Source organism: Panthera tigris, chromosome C2 (genome assembly GCF_018350195.1).
Source record: "Panthera tigris isolate Pti1 chromosome C2, P.tigris_Pti1_mat1.1, whole genome shotgun sequence".
Lineage (NCBI taxonomy): Eukaryota > Metazoa > Chordata > Mammalia > Carnivora > Felidae > Panthera > Panthera tigris.
Genome location: NC_056668.1, coordinates 64593163 through 64615293, shown reverse-complemented (window position 1 = coordinate 64615293; position 22131 = coordinate 64593163). Strand labels below are relative to the sequence as shown.

Here is a 22131-nt window from a genome sequence, read left to right as displayed (position 1 = left end):
CTCTGTGCTGACAGCTCAGAGCCTGGAGCCTGTTTCAAATTCTGTGTTTCCCTCTCTCTCTGCTTCTCCCCTGTTCATGCTCTGTCTCTCTCTGTCTCAAAAATAAATAAACGTCAAAAAAAAAAAAAATTAAAAAAAAAAAAAAAGAATTAGGCATAGGGGAGTCACAGGAGATAACACAATAATCCAAAACTAGTAAAAGTGGAGCTAACCTCTTAACCTCGAAGGTCAGAAGAGAGGACATTACTGGAATTCAGAAACAAAGAATCATATAAAAAGATGCCTTGAGAGGAGCAGTGACCTCCAGACAACTCAAGACAGATCATAAGGGAAAAGGCCAGGGAAATAAACCTGATTTCACCTTCTTTCCTGCTTCCAATCTTCCTCTAGGTTTCCCATTGGGTTAACCCAGCTGGAAGTCAGAAGGAATGAGAGCCTGTTGATCTAGTCCATATGGATTAGCTACTTTGTACAACAGAAAAGAGAAAAAGGTAGATCTGAAGGGATAAAGAGAAGATACATAATACATGCAGTAAGACAAGGAGGAAAAAAGGATAAAGATTGGAAAGGTCAAATAAAACTGTCACTATTTGTAAATGATATGACTATATATGGAAACACCCAAAGTATCTACAAATACATGTTTAGAATTAATAAGTTGAGTTTAGAAAGGTTGCTGGATATAAGATCAACAACAAAAAAAATTGGCTGTATATCTATATGCCAGGAATTAGAACATGAAATTTTTAAAAAATTCTATTTCCAATAACATCAAAATTATAAAATACCTACAAATAAGTCTATCAAAAATATATAAAACCTTTGTGCAAAGAATAAATATACTGAGACAAATTAAAGACATAAATAAATGGAGAGGATAAAGGACTGGAAACACTCATCATGTCAAGCTATTCCTTCTTCCCCAATTGATCTACAGATTCAATGAAACCCTAGTAAAAATCCCCCCAGTGTGTGCTTCTGATTGTGTATGTGTGTATGACTTGACAAATAATTGTAAATATTGATATGGGAATGGACAGGCCTAAGAATATCCAAGATATTTTTAAAGAAAAATAAGATATGAGGACTTGTTCTGACAGATATTATGACTTATTTTAAGGCATATCAATTAAGACAGTCTTGTATGGAGCAAGGATAGACAAATATACCATCAGAATCAAATAAAAAGCAGTATGGGACATATGGTCTTTTACATAAAAGGTGCTGGGTCAACTGGATGTCTGCTTAGAACAGAAAATGAAACTTGACCCCTCCTCACAGCCTACACAAAATCAATCCCAAATTGACTGGAGATCAATGTCAAAGACAAAATAAACAAAATTTAACTCCTCCAGCCTGCCAAAGAAATTCCACAAACTTCTGAGATAATATAGGGGGCTACGGTCAGGAGTTTGGACTAAGGAGACACTTCTAAAATAGGACAGCAGAAGTGATAATCATAAATTTAAAAGGTTGTTAAGGTTGACTATAACAAAATTAAGAATTTTTGTTTATCAAAGGATACCTTTAGGAGATAAAAAGGGAAGGCATAAAGTGGGAGAAGAAACATGCAACAAACACAACAAAGGTTTATGATTTTCTAGAATACATATAAAACTGTTTTACGTTTATTTATTTTTGGGACAGAGAGAGACAGAGCATGAACGGGGGAGGGGCAGAGAGAGAGGGAGACACAGAATCGGAAGCAGGCTCCAGGCTCTGAGCCATCAGCCCAGAGCCCGACGACGCGGGGCTTGAACTCACGGAGCGCGAGATCGTGACCTGAGCTGAAGTCGGACGCTCAACCGACTGAGCCACCCAGGCGCCCCTAAAACTGTTTTAAATGAGTAAGAAAAAGACAAAAAATGCCATAGAAAAAGAAGTTATTTCCAAATGGCCAATAGACAAATGACAAGGTATGCAACCGCCTTAGTAATCAGGAAAAAGCAGATCAAAGTTGCAGTGATTACTGTTTACCCATCAAAACAGCTAACGCTAAAAAGACATTAGCATTCAACGCTTTAAAAGTGCTCCCTTCATGGGGTACCTGGGTGGCTCAGTTGGTTGAGCGTCTGACTTCAGCTCAGGTCATGATCTCACAGTTTGTGAGCCTGCATCAGGCTCTGTGCTGACTGCTTGCTCACAGCTTGGAGCCTGCTTCAGATTCTGTGCCTCCTTGTCTCTCTGCCCCTCCCCCACTCACGCTTTGTCTCACTCTGTTTCTCAAAAATAAATAAATGTAAAAAACTTTTTTAAGTGCTCCCTTCATGATAATCTAGTGAATTGTACATGTCTTGTTTTGTACATGTGTATGTGTGCTATCTTTATTGTAATAAATAGAAAACATTGTTCTTTTTCTCCTGTTCCATACCTGGTACAGCATAAAACTCAGGGGGTCCTCTGGCTTTTCATAGACTAAGTTTGCAGTGATCTGCTGAGAAAGAGCATGAGGCATGGCATTATGGTTCTGAACTAAAGTAATGTGGTTAGGTTATATGTGAAGAAATCTCATGCACTGACCTAGTGTGCACCATAACCTTTTAAAGAAATTCATGTATCTCTACAAAGTGACAAATTACTTTCTTACTAGTCATAAAATCAGGCAAATTATGGTAAAATTTAGAGGAATAAAAATTTAGCAATAATAGCAATGGATACTTTTCTAGTTCCAAGATCAAACAGGTACTGAGACAGTTTTGGACAAAGTTTTTGTCTTGAGAATTCTGATTTTGCTAGACTGAGAAATTAGTGAATTAATCCCTTTATTTAAAAGAAAAGCCTTTTGAATAAATTAAAAACACTATATATCTTTACATAGAAACTTCCCTGTGAGCCATCTGATTCTAAAAGGTGAAAAAGATATTTAGTGTTTGTAATGATAAATGAGAAAACATATACAAAACTTCAGAAATTCACTTCCATACTTTGTTGTTGTTTAATAACCCAAAACATCAGAATAAAGTATAAGCAGAATTCTCATTTGCAGGGAATAACAGTGGGGCAAGTTCCAGGTATAAAATAGTTAACATCCGTTAAATGCACCATGCCAATTATGTATTTTATATATGTTTCTATTGAGCACATATTTGATAACTAATTTTTCTTACAATAACGTTGCATTCGCAAGTATTATTTTTCCTTGGCAGATGAAGAAAATTATAGAATAATTTGAATTGTACTTTCTTCAACAGCTTTCCTCCTTCAGTTTAATAATTAGTAGTTCTTTGATTAAAGCCAGAAAACCCAGCCATTAGCACTCTCCCACAAAAGGACATTTTAAGAAAGAAAAGGCATAGAGCAGGGTTAATGAAGTAAAATCACTCATCTCTGTTTTATATGGGGAAATTGAGATTCACTGTTTATTAATTTTCTCCAAATCACAAAGATGAGAAGTGGCAAAGTTAGGTTGAAGCTTTGGGCTAACAGATTGCATAATTTGTGCTCTTGCTTCCATACCCTACGTCTTTAAACTTAAGTTTCTCCAGTAAAGTGGATTTTTTTTTTCTAATTTAAATGTTTTCATTTGAGATGGGCCAGTCTTACTTTCCACCTTTCTAACCACAAAGTTACTACACGTGCACATTTTAATATACACACATGTGCCTCGTTGGTTAATAATATTAACATAAAAATAAATATGTCAGGCAAACAAAAACAAAAACCCACCAAAACCCAAAAATGTTATAAATGTGATAATCTCTTATAATTCTATATTGGCATGGAAATATCATAGTTTAAAAGAGGCTCCAGCCCCATCTCTGGAGGTCAAAGAATTAAAAGCAACTTTTCACTACTTCTTTTCCCCCCTAAAGAATGCAGGTTTTTAGATGGTCACAGGTTGGCATCTTTTGAAAGTATTACATACCTGGCTGAAAAAGCTTTTTTTCTCTCAATTGCCAATATTTTGTCCTTCCTTCCCAGTCTGACTCAAACTTTAACCCTTGGCCATGTTTTTCCATATCAACTAACCTGCCTGATCTCTAATCCCTCTAAAGGGCTTTACATCATGGTAAGTAGCATTCTTTGGTGTTTATCATTTACTACTTTTGGTTGAATACATCTTAGTGCATTTGCTGACTTCTCAATGAGATTATATCCCTTTTATAAACAAAGGCCATTCTTGTACCTCTAAAATCCAGGTCCAAGTTTGTTTTTTACATTGTAATTACTATAAAACTCGCTCTTAAAGAAAGGGATTGAGAGATTTACCTGGAATATTTGCAGAATGTGGTGTTTCTCCATGTATCGTAGTGCAACTTGATAAGGATCTTCATATACGATAGGAGGGAATTGTCTCCTAGAAGTCTGACTGTATCCAAGAGGCCTCTTTCCTTCTTGGTATTCTGGAATATCATCCTGCAATAGAAATATACCCTCCACCCCCACCCCCAGAGAGTCTTTAATAAATGGAAAAGCCCCAGGAAGCTTTGTTGTTATTGTTGCCGTTTATCTTTGGAATCTGGTGTTGATGGAACCTGGACACCAGGAATTGGGGATAAGATACATTATGATGACAAACCTGGCTGATCCTCCTGACAATATAATGCACCTCAAGTCCCGGGAACTACCTAAGGTATCTCCAATCTACTTCAAATACTTTTCCCTTCACAAGGACCTCCAATTGACTCCAAATTCCTTTTCTTTGGTAGAAGCCCAGAGAAGGGAAATGACTTAGCGCCCCACAGTAAGCAGCAGAACCAAGACTCATGAATCCTGGTTCACTGATCCTTCCTGAATGGCCTTCCAGTAGCAGAAGACGCAACCCATCTATTTCCCACCCTTCTCCTGCCCTTCCTGAATAAACCATGATGTGTAGGTTTATTCCTCATCTTTGATCCAACATGCACCCTCTTCCTGTCCTGCCCCCATACCACCACACTAGGCCCCTGGCTTGGCCTCCAATTTCCCAGGTGGTATCAAATGCCCCTTTAACCTACAGGCTTGGTTTCTATGGCTTTAGTTTTTTCTTGACTGATGGTATAGTCCAGCTTGGATGAGATACAGGGAAATCTCTGGGAATAGGCTTGGTCTTTTGCTTGGAAGTTACTGGTGCATCTGGTATTAAATGAGTCAAATGCTTGCAGACCGGTTACACTTCCTGTGTCAGTTTCAGTTGAAACTGGGGAACTGTCCTGGTCTATTCCTCTGGCCTCAAATTTGCAGGGTTCTACTCTGAATTCAGCTTCTTTGGACTTCTTATTGTCACCAGATTGCGTAAATATTCTGTCATCATACTGGCCAGGTGCTCCATAGTCAGCCAGATAGTCTTCTCTGGGGTAATTCTCTTCATCCATTAAGTGGTCAACCTTGTAATAGTCACTGGAGTCAGTCTTGTCCACTGTAAGGTGATCAGCGTTATTTTCAGGCTGGTCAGCAGTTTGCTGTTCAGCTAGTTCAATAGCTTCCTCGCATACCTCGTGGTGAGTCTTTATAGACGTTCTGGAGTCGACCTGGTTAGACGGTATATAGCCAATCGGTTCAGAAGTTCTTCGTTTAACCAGGCCACACAATCTGCTGTCAATCTGTTCAGAAGTTCTTCGCTCAGCTTGGCTGGACATTCTGTGGTCAATCTGTCCAGAGGCTCTTGGTTCAGATGAGACAGACAATCTATGGTCAATCTGTTCAGAAGTTCTTTGGTCAGATTGGTTAGACACCCTACTGTCAATCTGCTCAGAAGAACTTCCTTCAGTCTGGGTGGACATTCTGCGGTCAATCTGTCCATCAGCTCTTCCTTCAGCCTGGCTGGACCTTCTGTGTTCAATCTGTAGGGAAGTTCTTTGTTCACGCAGAAGAGACATCTGGCTGTCATGATGGGCTTGGCCAGATGTCTTCTCATACATTCTTTGGTCATCCTGATCAAATGCACCACCCTGAGCAACATCAGCACGGTTGTATGTTCTGAGATCAGCCTGGTCAGATGTTTGGCCACCAGTGGGTTCATATACTTTATGGTCAGTCTGTCCAGACACTCTTTGGGCAGCCTGCTCAGCCCTTCTGTGATCATTCTGGTCATCTACCTCTTCTTCATGCTGGTTCTGCCAGTTGTCTTCCTGGTTGTCTGTCCTGCTGTCATCTGGGGGCTTGGCTGTGCTTTCAGGTCCCAAGGACTCCGGAGGAGTCTCTTTGAGAGGTTCTTCCATCTTCTGCCCTGCTGGTCTAGGTTGCCAGACGCTGTGGGTCTGGCCGAGCTGGTCGCCTAGGTGACCTTCAGGGGCTCGCACGTCGCTGCTCGAGGGCTTTGTTTGGCCTCGGCGCGCAGGCTCTTCCGGGTGCGCGGGCGCCGCCCCTGCCCGGGTCTGGGCTGCCTCGGGCCGCCGGTGCCGAGTCCGCTGACTCGCCTGCGGACACGAGCGCCGGGCGGACGCCTTCTCCTGAGAAGAGGTGATAACCACACGTGGCAGTCGCCACCGCCCAGCGGCTAAGCTCGGGGCTCTGAATCGGTGCCCCAGAGCGGTACCCGCAGCGTTCTAGCGGAGGTTCCCGGCGGGTGCGTGAAACCTGATCGCCCAAGTACCGCCCCTCTAGTCGCGGGCGACGTGTTAGCGGAGGAAACGGCGGCCGATCGCGTGGGGGCAGCATACTCCCGGTTGCCGCCCAATCAGATCCACGCTTGGTCGGAAGACCCTGGTCTTTTCGCAGGTGCTCCTGTAGGGTGTTAGTGCACTGTGCTAGCGAATGGTTCTGGTGAATGCACTTCGGCTTTAGGCTCTCGTCGGCGTTGTAGTGACGAGGCCAAACGTTGTGTTTTTTCCTATTAAATTCTTAAAACCATTTTTTAATCCTGCCTGTACCAACAGTGCCCGTACCGTTTTCAGTGTACCAGGAAAGAGTTTTGCCCTTCTAACACCCGTGTTGGCAAAGTCAGATGGGTCTTTCCTCACAATACGCGTGTAGAGAGGAGAGGTTTGCTCTCTTCCCCACCTTCCCCACCACGCACCTCTGGGCGTTCATTGCTGCAGGATCATCCTCTTCTTTGTTTCCAGGGACAGATGAGCAGCTGTTTTCCTCCCCTTTGGGAAGAGCTGTCTTGGCCGTGGAAACTTGGGGCTGTGAAAGCCCCAAGGTATGGTTTTTTGTTTATTTGTTTTGCGGAATTAGACATACATGGCTGGAGGTCTAAAGGGAAGAGAGGAGATCCAGTGAGAAATGGGTTCTAAAATCACCCCCATTTAACTGACTTATAGCAGAAGGGATTAGGGCCCAGAGTTCCAGAAAGAAAGGGAGTAAGAAAGGGGAGAGGGGATAGGAGGAGCAATACTTAACAAGTGGGGAATTTGCACCTGGTGGTGATGGCCAGTGGGGTCTGGGTTTTGAGATCTGGCCCGTCCTTTTTTTTTTTTTTTTTTTTTTTAATTTTTTTTTTAACATTTATTTATTTTTGAGACAGAGAGAGACAGAGCATGAACAGGGGAGGGGCAGAGGGAGAGGGAGACACAGAATCGGAAGCAGGCTCCACGCTCTGAGCCATCAGCCCAGAGCCCAACGCGGGGCTGGAACGCACGGACTGCGAGATCAGTGACCTGAGTTGAAGATGGACGCTTAACCGACTGAGCCACCCAGGCGCCCCTGGCCCGTCCTTTTTGAAATAAGTGTTAAGAATCCACTCCAGGCCAGCATGCCCTCTACTTTCAGGAGTAGGACAGTATAGAGGTGGTAGGTGATGAGACATTTGTCTGACTCTTCAAAGCCTGAAATCACTGAGGCAGACCAACCATTGGTAGTATAATACCAGATATGCCGTTAGTATGAGTTTAATTGCATTCAGTAATTAGAGATATGCTTAAAATCTAAATGCAAATAATTGTGATCAAGATATGAAAGGGAGAATGGGTACCATTGATTCCACACTTAGGAGTAAAAAGAAGAATCTAGGTATACTGAAGTAATATCATTTATGTAACAGTATCTAGAACATAGTAGGTGCTCGAGATGTGTTTGTTGAGTGTAAATATATGAAGGATCTACCTCATTTATTTATTTAAAAGTGTGTGGAGTGGGGCACCTGGGTGGCCCAGTTGGCTAAGCCTTGGACTTCTGCTCAGGTCACAGCTCATGAGTTTGAGCCTGGCATTGGGTTCTCTGCTGTCAGAGCAGAGCCCCTTCCCTTCCTGTTCCTGTCTCCTCTCTGTCTGCCCCTCCCCAGCTTGTGCTTTCTCTCTGTCTCAAAAATAAAAACATTTAAAAAAATGTGTGGAGCAAGTAGACTTTGCATTTGTAGTAAAATAGGTGATAGGCTATGGTTTACAATTTCAAAGGGGTATTGGTTTTGTAGATGTGTTTTTCTATTTATAACAAATTTAATCACTGTAGAAAAGTAAGAAAAACAAGCATAAAGAAAAAAATTGAATTCCTCAAACACCCAAAGGATAACCTTTAACATTTTAATGTATATCTTTGTAGAATTTCCCCATGCAAATCTATATATCTAATAGCTGTAGTTATGTGTATATTTTACAAAATGGAATCAAACTGTGCAACTGTTATATAAAGCGCATTTTCATTTAATACTGTGGTATAAATGTTCTTCCTTGTCAATAAATGTAATCTAAATTAAAGAACACTGGCTTTTGGAGTCAGACCAAGTTTGTTCTAATTCTGTATCTGTCATTCACTAGATTGTTGAGCTTGGGCAAATCTCATTATTTCTCTGAACCTCAATTTTCTCATCTTCAGATGAAAATGGGAATAGTGTAATAGCTCTCAGAGTTCTTGTGACAACTAAATGAGATAATATATGTAATTAGTTCATATGTGCCTCATAAAGAGTAGCTATTTTAAAATTTATATGTCATCTATTCTATGAATTTATTTTGTTGCTTTTAACAGTGCTGCCTTGACCATCATTATACAGACATTTTACAAGCTTGTCATGTTTTTTTCCTTAAGATGAATTTTTAGTTGTGGAATTGCTTGGCTAAGGAAATGTGCTCATTCTGGTCTTTGGAAAGTACTATATTTTAAAATGTCCTTCAGAAAAATTGAGCCATTCTATGACTCCACCAGTAATATATGGGAGTGCTATTTCTCTATACCAATGCCAATTCTGTATGTATTTTTATTTTTGCCCATCTGATAAGTGAAAAATGGTATCTTGTTTAATCTGTATTCTTTTCATATGTTTAATGGCTATTTGTTTTTGTTTTTGGTAAATGTCCTAGTCATGCCCTTGTCTTTTCCTTATTGATTTGTGAGAACTTCCTGTATATTAAAATTTTAATTCTTTATTATATAAATTGCAAATAAAGTTTCCTGTCTTGTTTGCCATCTAGAAGTTTGATATATTTTTTTTTTATTTTTATGGAGTAAAATTCATTTTTCTCTTTGTAGTTTTTACCTTTGGGTCATGCTTACAAAGACCTTCCCTGTCTCTCAAGATAACATAAATGTTCCCCACCTGTATTTTCTTTTAGTACTTTTCAGTGTGTGTGTATTCTTTTTTACTTCCATAGAGTTAAGTGTACAAAACTTAAGTGTGAAGCTTGATGAATTTTTTTTAATGTTTATTTTTGAGAGACAGAGACAGAGCACAAGCAGGGGAGTGAAAGAAAGAGAGGGAGACACAGAATCCGAAGCAGGCTCCAGGCTCTGAGCTGTCAGCACAGAGCTGGATGTGGGGCTCAAACTCATGAACCGGGAGATTGTGACTTGAGCTGAGGTCAGACACTCAACTGACTGAGCCACTTAGGTGCCCCAAAGTTTGATGAATTTTTATGTATGTATGCATCCATGCATACACCATCCAGATCAAGAGATAGACTGTTTCTAGCATTCTAGCAGTTAACTACTGTTCTAATCTGTGTTTCCATAGCTTAGTTTCTCTGATTTTTGAACATCATACAATATGACTCTTGTTAGATATTATTTATGATTGCTGAGCAGTATTCTATTGTATGATTATACTACAAACTTCTGATGTTGATTGACATTGGATTGTTTACAGCTTGGAACTATTAAGAACTTTTTTGGTGTGTGTCTTTTGCTGGACATAAGTGCTTATTTCTCTGGAATATACCACTGTATAGGATTCCTGGGTCATAGAACAGACTCATATTTGACCTTAATAGATACTGCCAGACAGTTTCCCAAAATGGTAGTACCAGTATACACTCTCACCAGCAATGCATAAGAGTTCAAGTTGCTTTGCATATTTGCCTTTTACTGTTGGCTGTTCTGGTTTGTTGGTACTCAGTGGAGTTTTCATTTGTATTTCTCTTATGACTAATGATGTTGAGCACTTTTACAGATACTTTTTGGCCATTTGGATGTCCTTTTTTACAAAGTGCCTGTTCACTTCTTTTGCCCATTTTTTATATTGGATTGTTTGTCTCATTCTTATTGATTTGTAGGACTTATTTACATAGCATGCTTGTATGTATGTGTTTGTATTTTTTAAACCCTTAAAGCTTTAAGTATTCTGTATTTTATTTTGGTAGATGGTCTGTGATAGAAATCTCACCTAATCTTATTTTTAAAAGGTTATCTAGATATTACAATGACATTTTTTTTTGAAAAAAAAAATTTCTCCATTGATTTAAAATACTAGCTTTTCCATATAACACTCTCTAGTACATACTTGAGTCTATTTCTGTACACTTCACTCCTGTTTTGTCAAGAAAAAATGATCTAGTGTTTCTCTCAGACTGTTTTTTGGTTGTAGGTTTATAACATATGATAATATCTCATAGAACAAATTCCCTTTCATTTTTTTCTTTAAAAATAATTTGTGAGTACTTCATATATTCTTCCAAGTAACTGTAGGATATTTTTGTTTAGTTCCAACAATGACATCAAAAAGTTTGTTGGGATTGTTTAAAAATTCAAGAAAAGTCTTCTAGGTCAAGGATATCTGTGAGTCTGGCTTGCTGATGTTGTTTCATTGATCTCTGTTATGGGCTGAATTGTGTTCCCCCCAAAACTCATATGTTGAAGCCCTAAAGCCTGTAAAGGACCCTGGAGATAGGGGCATTAAAGAGGTAATTAACCTTAATCATTGGGGTGGGACTCTAATCCAATCTGACTGTTGACCTTGTAAGAAGAGGGAAAGATAGGGGGAGGTGCTCACACAGAGAAAAGGCCATGTGAGGTTGATTTTTCTTTTCCAATTTGGATGCCTTTTATTTATTTTATTATTTTCTTGCCTAATTACTCTTGCTAGGACTTCCAAGAAAATGGTGAATAGAAATGGTGAAAGTGGGCATTCTGATCTTGTTTCTGATCATAAGGGGAAGGCTTTCACTATTGAGTATGATATAGATTTTTCATCAAAGCCCTTTATCACATTGAAGAAATGCTCTCTGTTCCTTGTTTTCTGAGTATTTTTTTTTAATCAGGGAAAGGTGTTGAAATTTAAAAAATATGCATTAATTGAGATGATTCTATGTTTTTTCTCCTTCATTTTATTAGTGTGATATATTACATTGATTTATTTTTGTACGGTGAACCATCTTTGCGTTCCTAGAGTAAATCCTACTTTGTCACAGAATGTGATGGTCTTAATATGTTTCTGGATTCAGTTAGCTAGTATTTTGTTGAGGATTTTTACATCTATATTAATAAGAGATATTAGTTTGTAGTTTTCTTGTGATTGTCTGGCTTTGATATCATGGTTATGCTGGCTCATAGAATGAGTTTTAAAATGTTCCCTCCTCTTTTATTCTTTGCAAGAGTTTGAAAAGGCTTAGTGTTAATTTTTCTGTAAGTGGTTGGTAGAATTTATCAGTGAAGTCATCTGTTTCTAGATTTTTTTTTTCTTCTAATTTTTGGGAGATTTTTTGATTCAACCTGTTTATGTGTTATAGATCTGTTGAGTTGTTTTTTTTTTTGTTTTTTTTTTTCCTATTTCTTCTTGAGTCTGCTTTGGTAGTATATTTCTAGGAATTTTTCCTTTTTATCTAGGTTGTCCTGTTTTTTTTTTTTTTTTTTGGCTGTATAGTTGCTCATAGAATTCTCTTTATAATCCTTTTTACTTCTGTAAGATTGATAGTAATGTCCCCACTTTCATTTCTTTAGTTATTTACTACTTGTCTCTCTCTTTCTCTTTGTCAGTCTAGCTAAAGGTTTATCAGTTTTGTTGATCTTTATTTTAAAAGACCCACTTTTGTTGACCCTCTCTATTATTTTCCTATACTCTATTTAGTTTATCTCTGCTCTATTTTTTAGAATAGAATTTTGTTTCATCTTTTAGATTAGGGTTTAGTTTGCTCTTCTCCTTAAAGATCTTTAAGTTATAAAGTTAGTTTACTGATTTGAGATCTTCTTTTTTTTTTAATTTTTTTAATGTTTTTATTTATTTTTGAAAGAGAGAGAGACAGAGCATGAGCAGGGGAGGAGCAGAGAAAGAGGGAGACATAGAATTTGAAGCAGGCTCCAGGCTCTAAGCTGTCAGCACAGAGCCCAATGTGGGGCTCCAACTCACGAACTGTGAGATCATGACCTGAGCCGAAGTCGGACACTTAACCGACTGAGCCACCCAGGTGCCCCTGAGATCTTCTTTTTTTAATGTAGGCATTTATAGCTGTAAATTTCTTTCTCAGTAGTTTATTTCCAGCATCCCATATCTTGGTATGTTGCGTTTTAGGTTTCATCTGTCTCAAGGTATTTTCATCCATCTCAAAGCATTACATTACTCTTGTAATTTCTTTGACTCATTGGTTTTTTAAAAGTGTGCTGTTTAATTTCCAAATATTTGTGAAATTTTCAGTTTTCCTTCTGTTATTGATTTATAGCTTCATTCCACTGTGTTCAGAAGAGATGCTTTATATGATTTAAAGCTTTTAAAATTTATTAAGACTTGATTTGGGACTTAATATATAGTCTATCTTGGGGAATGTTCCATGAGAAGAATGTATATCTGCTATGGCTTGGTGGAATGTTCTTTATATGTCTGTTAGGTCTAGTTGGTTTATAGTGCTGTTCAAGTCTTGTATTTTCTTTAAAAAAATTTTTTTTTAAGTTTATTTATTTATTTTGAGAGAGAGAGAGAGAGAGAGAGAGAGAGAGAGAGAGAGAGAAAGTATATGCATGAGCACAAGTGCAGGAAGGGACAGAGAGAGAGGAGAGAGAGAATTCCAAGCAGGCTCCGTGTGCTGTCAGTGCAAAGCCTGATGTCAGGATCGAATTCACAAATTTGAGATCATGACCTGAACTGAAATCAAGAGTTGGATGCTTAACTGACAGCCACCTAGGTGCCCCAGGTCTTGTATTTTCTTATTGATCTTCTGTCTAGATATTTTATCCATTGGACACTTTGTGTCAGTTCTTCAGGTAGCCCTCAGACAAGTCAAAACACAAGCAGAATTCTTTGATAACAGGTGTGCTCTGCTCCCTCTGGAATGAGGGACTATGATCTCGTACTTGAACATGGGCTTCTGTCTTCAAAACTGATGCTGAGTTGAGGAGCAGAGCAAGGACAAGTAAAAATGCTGCAGTGGTCTCCTGCTGTTTGTAAGTTGCCCCCTTGATTCAGCATTCACTTGATTGTTATTATCTTTGTCTGTTTTCCAGAGTTCTGAAAAAGTTGACTGAGATTTTTTGCTCATTTTTTAATTGTTTTTGTGGAAGGATGAGCCCCTGGAGCTACCAACTCTATCACTTTTACTGACATCACTCCCTACCTGCCCCCACCCCCTTAAAGTTTTGAAAATGGCAACTTGTATATCCACATCAGATGCTTGGTTTCTTTTGAAGAATTGAAAGTATGTTACTACTGAGCCCATAGTTCCACAGATCAACAATTGCCTGGTGAGGAGCAGTTGCCCAGTTTCGCCTGCACTTTCCCTCCTGCCCCTTAATCATGTAAGTTACCTGATTGGTTTCTCCACCCATTTTAATTTTCAATCTCTTTAGTATTACATATCGACTACAAACCTAGGCCTTGAGCCAGATAAAACTGGATTTGAATGTTGTCCTGACCATTTAAAGACTGTGTGTCCTTAGAAAAGTGACCTGTTCTCTGTGATCTTTAGTGTCTTCATTTGTAAAATGAAGAGAAACATAATTACTCAATTTAGTTATTGAGATAAGTGAATAATATAATATTTATGAAGAATTTAGCCCAGTGCCTAACATGCAGTAAGTAAATAATAGTTGTTAGGAGTTTTAATGTAAATTTATTAAAGTCATTTTTTATGTTCCTTGGTAATGTTTGGAATTTTTTTCTTATATGTTGAGTATATTTGTTTAAAAATGTTATTCTTATATAATTTGTGAATTTTATCGTTGTTGTGAATTGGATCTTTTTTTCCTACTATATTTTCTAAATGGCTAATGCTAGTATGTAGGAAAGATAATTTTGGTTTCTCTTTTCTCCTGCCATTTTTTAAATTTCCTTATTAGATTAAATAGATTTTCTGATTAGCTTCATTTTTCTTTTTGTTTTTTTTAGTTTCATTTTTCTTGATACACATTGTAATGATAATTTCCCCCACCTTTATAATATTTATATTCTAATTCTTTTTTTTTTTCTAATATTGACTAGGACTACAAAACAATGTTAAATAATAATGAGGATTACAGATGTCATTTTATTCCTGAATATAATGGGAATGTCCCAGCAAGTGCAATGCTTAATTTTGGTTTCAGATATATACATATATATACATACATATGCATATACGTGTGTATATATATATATATATATATGTACATGTATAAATATATATGAATATATATAGAACAATTTCTATGATGAAGTTTCTTTCTATTTCTATTTTACAAAAAATTTTAACTGGCTTTTGAATTTTATCAAATAATTCATAGAATCTATTGAAATAGTCATATGATTATCTCCATTAACTTATTCATGTAGTTGCATCCATAGACTTTTTTTTTTTAACGTTTGTGTATTTATTTTGAGAGAGAAAGAGGATGAGCAGGGGAAGAGTGGGGGTGGAGGGGTGGCGGGGAGAGAGAATCCTAAGCAGCTCCACACTGAGTGTGGAGCCTGATCCCATGACTGTGAGATGACGTGAACCAAAATCAAGAGTGGATGCCTAACCAACTGAGCCACCCAGGTGCCCCACATCCATGGATTTTTAAATGTTAAATCAGTTATCCATTCCTAGAATAAACCTTACTTGGTCATCCTATATTTGTCTTTTAATACAATTCTGAGATCAGTTGCTAATATTTTATTCAGGATGTTTGTATTTTAGTAGTTGATCTATTGTTACCCTTTCTTGTTTTGTATTTGTAGACTTTTGGCATTAGTATTATGCTAGCTTTATAAAATGATTTTAGAAACTTACTATCTTCTTCTGTGTCCTGGGACAGTTTATATATGAACTATCTGTTCTTCAAGATTTTCCAAAACTCACCTATAAAATCACATGGTCTTTTGGGCGCCTGAGTGGCTCAGTCGGTTAAGCGTCCGACTTCAGCTCAGGTCACCATCTCGCGGTCCGTGAGTTCGAGCTCCGCATCGGGCTCTGGGCTGATGGCTCAGAGCCTGGAGCCTGCTTCCGATTCTGTGTCTCCCTCTCTCTCTGCCCCTCCCCCATTCATGCTCTGTCTCTCTCTGTCTCAAAAATAAATAAACGTTAAAAAAAATTAAAAATAAAATAAAATCACATGGTCTGGTTTCTTGGGGTGTGGGGGTTATGGTTGTGGTGTATACAGATCTCTTATAGGTTTTCCAGTTACTGTAGGTTTTCCAGTATTGTATGATTATTGGTCTACTTAAATTTTTTCCTTATACTTTAAAATTTTTTGATGATTCAACTTAGAAAAATATCGCATTTCCTTTCAAATTTATGATTTATTGAGACTAAGTATTTTCTTAGACTGTTACTTCAATCCCCACATATGTTTTTAATTTCCAATATTGAGTCCTCTCTCTTTCTTGATTATATTCAGTTATACTTTCTTTCTAGTATGTTTTAATGTTTGTTTAAACAGTCTGTTTAAAGAAACACCTCTTTTGTTTATCAAGTTTATTGTGAGTTGTTTTGGGGTGTTGAGGCTGTAATGTAACAGACAGTGAGTTTATAGTTTTGCGATCCTCCGACCTGTAATATCTAACTCTATGGGGTACCAGGATCACTAAATTTGGAGTGTACATCCATGATATACAAAAGGATTCGTGGGGAGCCTTCTGCAACTTCTCTTATTTTTATGCTGCTTATTTATTGATTTGTGAGCAAACCAAAGTGAAAGTAACTTTGAACTGAGTTCAAGGTATCATATTTGCCTGTCCTTAAACCCAGTTGAGAATCTGTGGTTTGGACTAGAGACGATAGTTTTTTCTTGTTTTTGCTTTGTTTTGTTCCTTTTGGTTGGTGTCTTGGAATTTCTTGCTCTTTAAGCATGAAGCTAAATGTTTTAAACATACTTAATTATGTATTTTTTAAAAATAGTTTTATTAACATATAAAAAAATACCATACCACAAAGTTAACTCACTTAATGTGTATTCAGTGGTTCTTTAGGATATTCACAGAGTTTTGCAACCACACCACAATCTAATTTTAGAGAATTTTTAACACTCTAAATAGAAATCCTGCACACATTAGCAGTCATTTCACATTTCTCCCCTACTTCACCCCAAACCTGGATAATCACCATCCTATTTTCTGTATTTTACCTATTTGGGACATTTCACAAAGATAGAATCATACAATATAATGTATGTCTTTCACTTAGCATAATGTTTTCAAAGTTTATCAATGTTGTGGCATGTATCAATATTTTATTTTCTTCTTAGTGCCAAATGATTTTTATTATTTGGATATACCACATGTTGTTTATCCATTCTTCAGTTGATGGACATTCACATTGTTTCTACTTTTTGGCTGTTATGAATGATGCAGCTATGAACATTCATGTACAAGTTTTTGTGTGTATATATATTTTAATTTCTATTTGCTATATACCTGGGGTGGAATTGCTGGTCATATGATAACTCTCTGTGTAATCTTTTGAGGAACCACCAAAACTGTTTTCCAAAGTTGCTGCACAATTTTACATTCCCACCAGCAGCATATGAAGGTTCCAATTTCTTCACAACCTCATCGACACTTATTATTATGTGTTTATTATGTTAGCTTTATTAGTGGGTATGAATGGTATATCTTTGTGGATTTGATTTTCATTTCCCTGATGGCCAATGATGTTGAACATTTTTTATGTGTTTATTGGTCATTTGTGTATCTTCTTTGGAAAAATTTCTATTCAAATTCTTTGCTCATTAAAAAATATTCTTTAATAAAATTTTAAATTTATTTTTGAGAGACAGGGACAAAATGTGAGTAGGGGAGGGGCAGAGAGAGAGGGAGACACAGAATCGGAAGCAGGCTCCAGGCTCTGAGCTGTCAGCACAGAGCCCAACATGGGGCTTGAACCCACAAACCATGAGATCATGACCTGAGCCAAAGTCGGATGCTTAACTACCTGAGCCACCCAGGCGCCCCTGCCCATTTTAAATTGGGTTGCTTGTCTATTTATTATTGAATTGTAAGAATTCTTAAAAAAATTTTTTTTTTAACATTTATTTATTTTTGGGACAGAGAGAGACAGAGCATGAATGGGGGAGGGGCAGAGAGAGAGGGAGACACAGAATCGGAAGCAGGCTCCAGGCTCTGAGCCATCAGCCCAGAGCCCGACGTGGGGCTCGAACCCACGGACTGCGAGATCGTGACCTGAGCTGAAGTCGGACGCTTAACCGACTGAGCCACCCAGGCGCCCCAAGAATTCTTTATATATTCTAGATATAAATCCCATGTGAAATAGATGATTTGCAAATATTTTCTCCCATGCTGTGTGTTGTCTCTTTACTTCCTTGATGGTATCCTTTGACAGAGAGAAGTTTTAAATTTTAATGATCTTCCACGACCTATGCTTTTGGTGTCATATTTAAGAGACCATTGTCTAATCCTAGATCTCAAAGATTTAGACCGATTTATGAAAACCAGTAAATGCCATCTTCTTAGTGAAGATACTCAATGTATGTATGGTTTCCTAATCTGCAAAGAACTTGTAACATTTAACTCCTTACTGATTATGGCAGAGGAGCCACAATTTACTAAGAAAGATCGGACGAGTGTGTGACTATTCTGATAACTTGTCAAAATTGATGTAGGTGACTTACTCTGAGGAGTAAAACAGGAGAGAAGCAGGTCAGAGTTCCTGCATGGTGATTCCATCCCAAATCTAGGTGATCTCATACAAATCTAAATTGGGTTAGCTTCAGATAGTCCTTTTCTTCTTTTAATGTTTCCATGTGACTAAGTAGTCTAATGAAATGGTTCCCATCCTAATATTTTGTACTCAAATCATGTATCCAAAGATGTCTTATTAAAAGCAACTATTTTTTTTACTCTTAAAATTTGGAATTTATCTATTATAATGTTATCACAGCACAGAATCTTTTTTTCTTCTTTTCCTCACCCCTCTCAGGTAAGAAGAGATGTCTCCGGTGGGACTTTTGCTCTCGTGGGACTACTTTTCTAGTAGTGGTGAGTTACTTAATACTAGATTTTAAAACTATCAGTGGTTATTATTTCTGATGACCTGAGGGAAGGGCTTTCTATGATATTGATCTCTTCTCACACTTTCCTACCTTTTTTAAAATGCTTATTTATTTTTGAGAGAGAGAGAGAGAGAGAGAGAGAGAGAGGGAGAGAGCACATGTAAGCAGGGGAGAGGCAGAGAGAGAGAGGGAGACACAGAATCCCAGAATCCAAAGCAGACTTCAGGCTCTGAGCCGTCAGCACCAGAGCCCAACACGGGGCTCAAACTCACGAACTGTAAGATCATGACCTGAGCCGAAGTCAGATGCTTAACCAACTGAGTCACCCAGGTGCCCCTCGCACTCCCCTACTTTTTATGATACTAACCTCTTCTTACACTCTCCCATTTCTCAATCCTGGGAAAAAATATTTTATTTTCTTTAAAAAAAAAAAGAAAGAAATTATTGAGCCCTTGCTATCTATGTGTAAGGCAAGATGGCTACAAAAGGAAACAAGGCAGATATGGTTTTTAACCTCAGGAATCTTATATTCTAGAAGAGACCTCTAGAAAACAAGCAACTATAATGCAAGGTGGTAAGAGCTATGCCAGGGGAAGTACAAACAGGTATTTGTGCATGTAAATGCGACGCTTGAATCAAAGTTGGAGTGCTAGGGTCTAACTGCAAGCACAACATCTACTAGCTCGGTTACCTTGGACAAGTTTCTTCATCTTTACTACGCTCAGTTTTCTCATATTTAATATAGAGGCAATAAAAGTACTCATCTAATTGGTTTTCTATGAAAATAAATGAGTTGATACATATAAATTGCTTAGCATAGTGCCTGAATATACAATAAAAAGGTAACTCATTATTATTATTATTATTATTATTATTATTTTAAGGATATTATTCTGAAGGGTTATTTAAGAGCTAAGAAGTAAATGGAGTGGTCAATGTCAGAAGAATATTCCAGGCAGAGACAAGAGCATGTTGCATGCCTGGAGGCAGAACAGATCATGGAGAGTCTGAATAACTAAATGAAATTTATTATGCTGAGTAGGAGAGAGCTGGAGAAAAAGATATGATACAGGAGAAATAGGGGCTGGATCAGAGAGATGTTTGGCCTTTATGCCAAGAGTATGCAGATTTGAGAGGGGGATCAAGATACTCGAGTAAGAGGACCCGAAACTCACCTCTTCCCACAGAAGGAACTAGATAACTCATATTAGCATAAATAACCCAGGAAAAGACCCAAAGACTGGCAGAACAAACTCCACAACTAAAGTAGAGAAGAGACCACAATGAAGATGGTAGGAAGGGCAGAGATGTGGCAATCTGCAGCAGGGAAGGAGCCCTGTGTGCAGAGAAGAGTGAGAGGCAGACTATCACACTGGATATCCTGCACTAGGAAGATGAAACTCCATAGCCTTTGACTTTTAAAACTACAGGGACTGAATTTCATGAGTTTCTTACAACCAGTGGGACTTAAAGCTTGGAATCTTAAAAATCAGCAGACTCAGTTCTACATCTTGGAGATAATAGCTAGAAGTAGCAGTTTGAAAAATGCCTGGGGCACATGGGAGGAACAGTCATTTATACATCTCAGAGCATGTCCTGAAGGAAATTCTCCACAAAGGAGCTGGCAGGTGCCATATCCCTGCCCTGCCCCCACAGCATAACCAGCAAGGGCACTGACATTCACTAACTTGCTTACACCAAGCCCCACCTCCCACACTTCAGCAGATCCACCCCTTCAGGTCCTGTTTACCTTAGTCTGGGCACTGCAGGTCCCCTCCGCCAGAAGACCAATGCAAACCTTGCCAACACTGCATCTCCTGACCCATGCATTTTACAAGGCCCTGGTCTCAGTGGTGGTGGGGGTGGCAGGTCTCATTTTGCGAGCATACCAGAGCTCACCTTGTTAAAACTACACATAATATACTGCCCACAACAGGCAAAGAGAACCTCTGCAGATGACTGGACTGAAGGAAAAAGTGGCCAAGACATAAGAGCTGGGCACACACCACACACATAGGAGACACCCCTGAACCACCAGGTTCTGGTGAATAGGGGACACTGCAGGATATCTTCTTCATAAGGCCATTATTCTCAAGAGCAGGAGACATAGCTGACATCCCTAACACACAGAAACAGACACAGAGAGACGAAATGAGGAGACAGAGAAATATGTCCCAAATGAAAGAATAGGATAAAACCACAGTAAGAGACCTAAGTGAAATGTATATAAGGAAGATGTCTGGTAGAAAATTTAAAGTAATGATCATAAAGATACTCACTGAACTTGAGAAAAAAGTGGAGGACATCATTGGAACCCTTAATAAAGACATATGAAACATAAAAAAGAACCAATGAGATGAAGAGCACAACACATGAAATAAAAAATACACTAGATGGAATAAATAGCAGGCTGGAGGAAGCAGAAGGATGACTTAGAAACTTGGAAGACAAGAGTAATGGAAAGTAATCAAGCTGAGCAGGTGAGAGAAAAAATTATGCAAAATGAGAATAGAGTTAGGGAACTCAGTGACCCCCTTCAAGCATAATAACATTTGCATTATAGGGATTCCAGAAGAAGAAGAAGAGAGAGAAAATGTGGCAGAAAATTTATTTGAAGAAATAATAGCTGAAAATTTCCTAATATGGGGAAGGAAACAGATATCCAAATACAAGAGGCACAGAGAGCCCCCAACAAAATCAACCCAAGGAGGTCCATACCAAGATATATGGTAATTATGGCAAAAAGTAGTGATAAAGAGGGAATTTTAAAAACAGCAAGAGAAAAGAAGACAATTATATTCAAGAGAAACCCCATAAGGTTATCAGTGGATTTATCACCAGAACTTTTGCAGGCTAGAAGGGAGTGGAATGATGTATTTAAAGTGCCAAAAGGAAAAAGTTTACAGCCAAGAATACTCTATCCAGCAAGATTATCATTCAGAATAAAAGGAGAGATAGTTTCCTAGACAAACAAAAGCTAAAGAAGTTCATGACCACTAAATCAGCCCTGCAAGAAATGTTAAAGAAGACTCTCTGAGTGGAAAGGAAAGACCATGAGTAAGAGTAAGAAAAGTAGGACACTCAAAAACATTAAAAATTAGTATATCTGTAAAAACCAGTCAAGGGACTCACAAAATAAAAACATATAAAGTATGATACTATATACCAAAAACATGGGGGGTGAAGAGTAAAGAATGTGCTCAAACTTAAGTGACCATCAAGTTAATGTAGACTGCTATATGCAGAAGATATTATATTCAAACCTAATGGTAACCATAAATCAAAAACCAGTAATAGATATGCAAAAAATAAAGAGAAAGGAATCAAAATGTATTATTAAAGAAAGCTAGCAAATTGAAAGGAGAGTAAAAGGAGAAACAATCAGGGAAGAACTACAAAAACAGCCACAAAACAAGTAACAAAATGGCAATAATTGTAAATAATTACTTTGAATGTAAATGGACTAAATGTTCCAATCAAAGACGTAGGATGATGGAATGGATAATAAAAAATAAGACTCATCTATATGCTGCTACAAGACACTAATTTCAGACCTAAAGTCACCTGCAAATTAAAGTGAGGGGATGGAGAAACATGTATCATGCAAATGGATGTCAAAAGAAAGCTGGCAATATTTATATGAGACAAAATAGACTCTAAAACAAAGAC

General features: G+C 38.0%; 2 protein-coding genes across 12 annotated transcripts in view; one reads left to right on the top strand and one right to left on the bottom strand.

The window, feature by feature from the left end:
- The window catches only part of TEX55 (testis expressed 55), a 32042-nt gene extending 25772 nt beyond the window's left edge, over positions 1 to 6270 (bottom strand). For both annotated transcript variants that reach the window (XM_042999151.1, XM_042999152.1), the window contains exons 1-3: positions 4938 to 6270; positions 4210 to 4374; positions 2372 to 2434 (exon numbers count right to left, since the gene is read on the bottom strand). In XM_042999151.1, coding sequence (XP_042855085.1) covers positions 2372 to 2434; positions 4210 to 4374; positions 4938 to 6140 — 1431 coding nt within the window. In that variant the 5' untranslated portion in view covers positions 6141 to 6270. The remainder of the gene's footprint in view (positions 1 to 2371; positions 2435 to 4209; positions 4375 to 4937) is intronic.
- The window catches only part of IGSF11 (immunoglobulin superfamily member 11), a 194370-nt gene continuing 176740 nt past the window's right edge, over positions 4502 to 22131 (top strand). For 3 of the 10 annotated variants that reach the window (XM_042999162.1, XM_042999161.1, XM_042999153.1), the window contains exons 1-3: positions 6375 to 6639; positions 6984 to 7063; positions 18390 to 18448. In XM_042999162.1, the coding sequence (XP_042855096.1) occupies positions 18400 to 18448 (49 nt within the window). In that variant the 5' untranslated portion in view covers positions 6375 to 6639; positions 6984 to 7063; positions 18390 to 18399. Of the gene's footprint in view, positions 4574 to 6285; positions 6640 to 6983; positions 7064 to 13538; positions 13795 to 18389; positions 18449 to 22131 lie in introns of those variants that run through there. The other 7 variants (XM_042999158.1, XM_042999159.1, XM_042999154.1 and 4 more) reach the window with 7 other exon arrangements.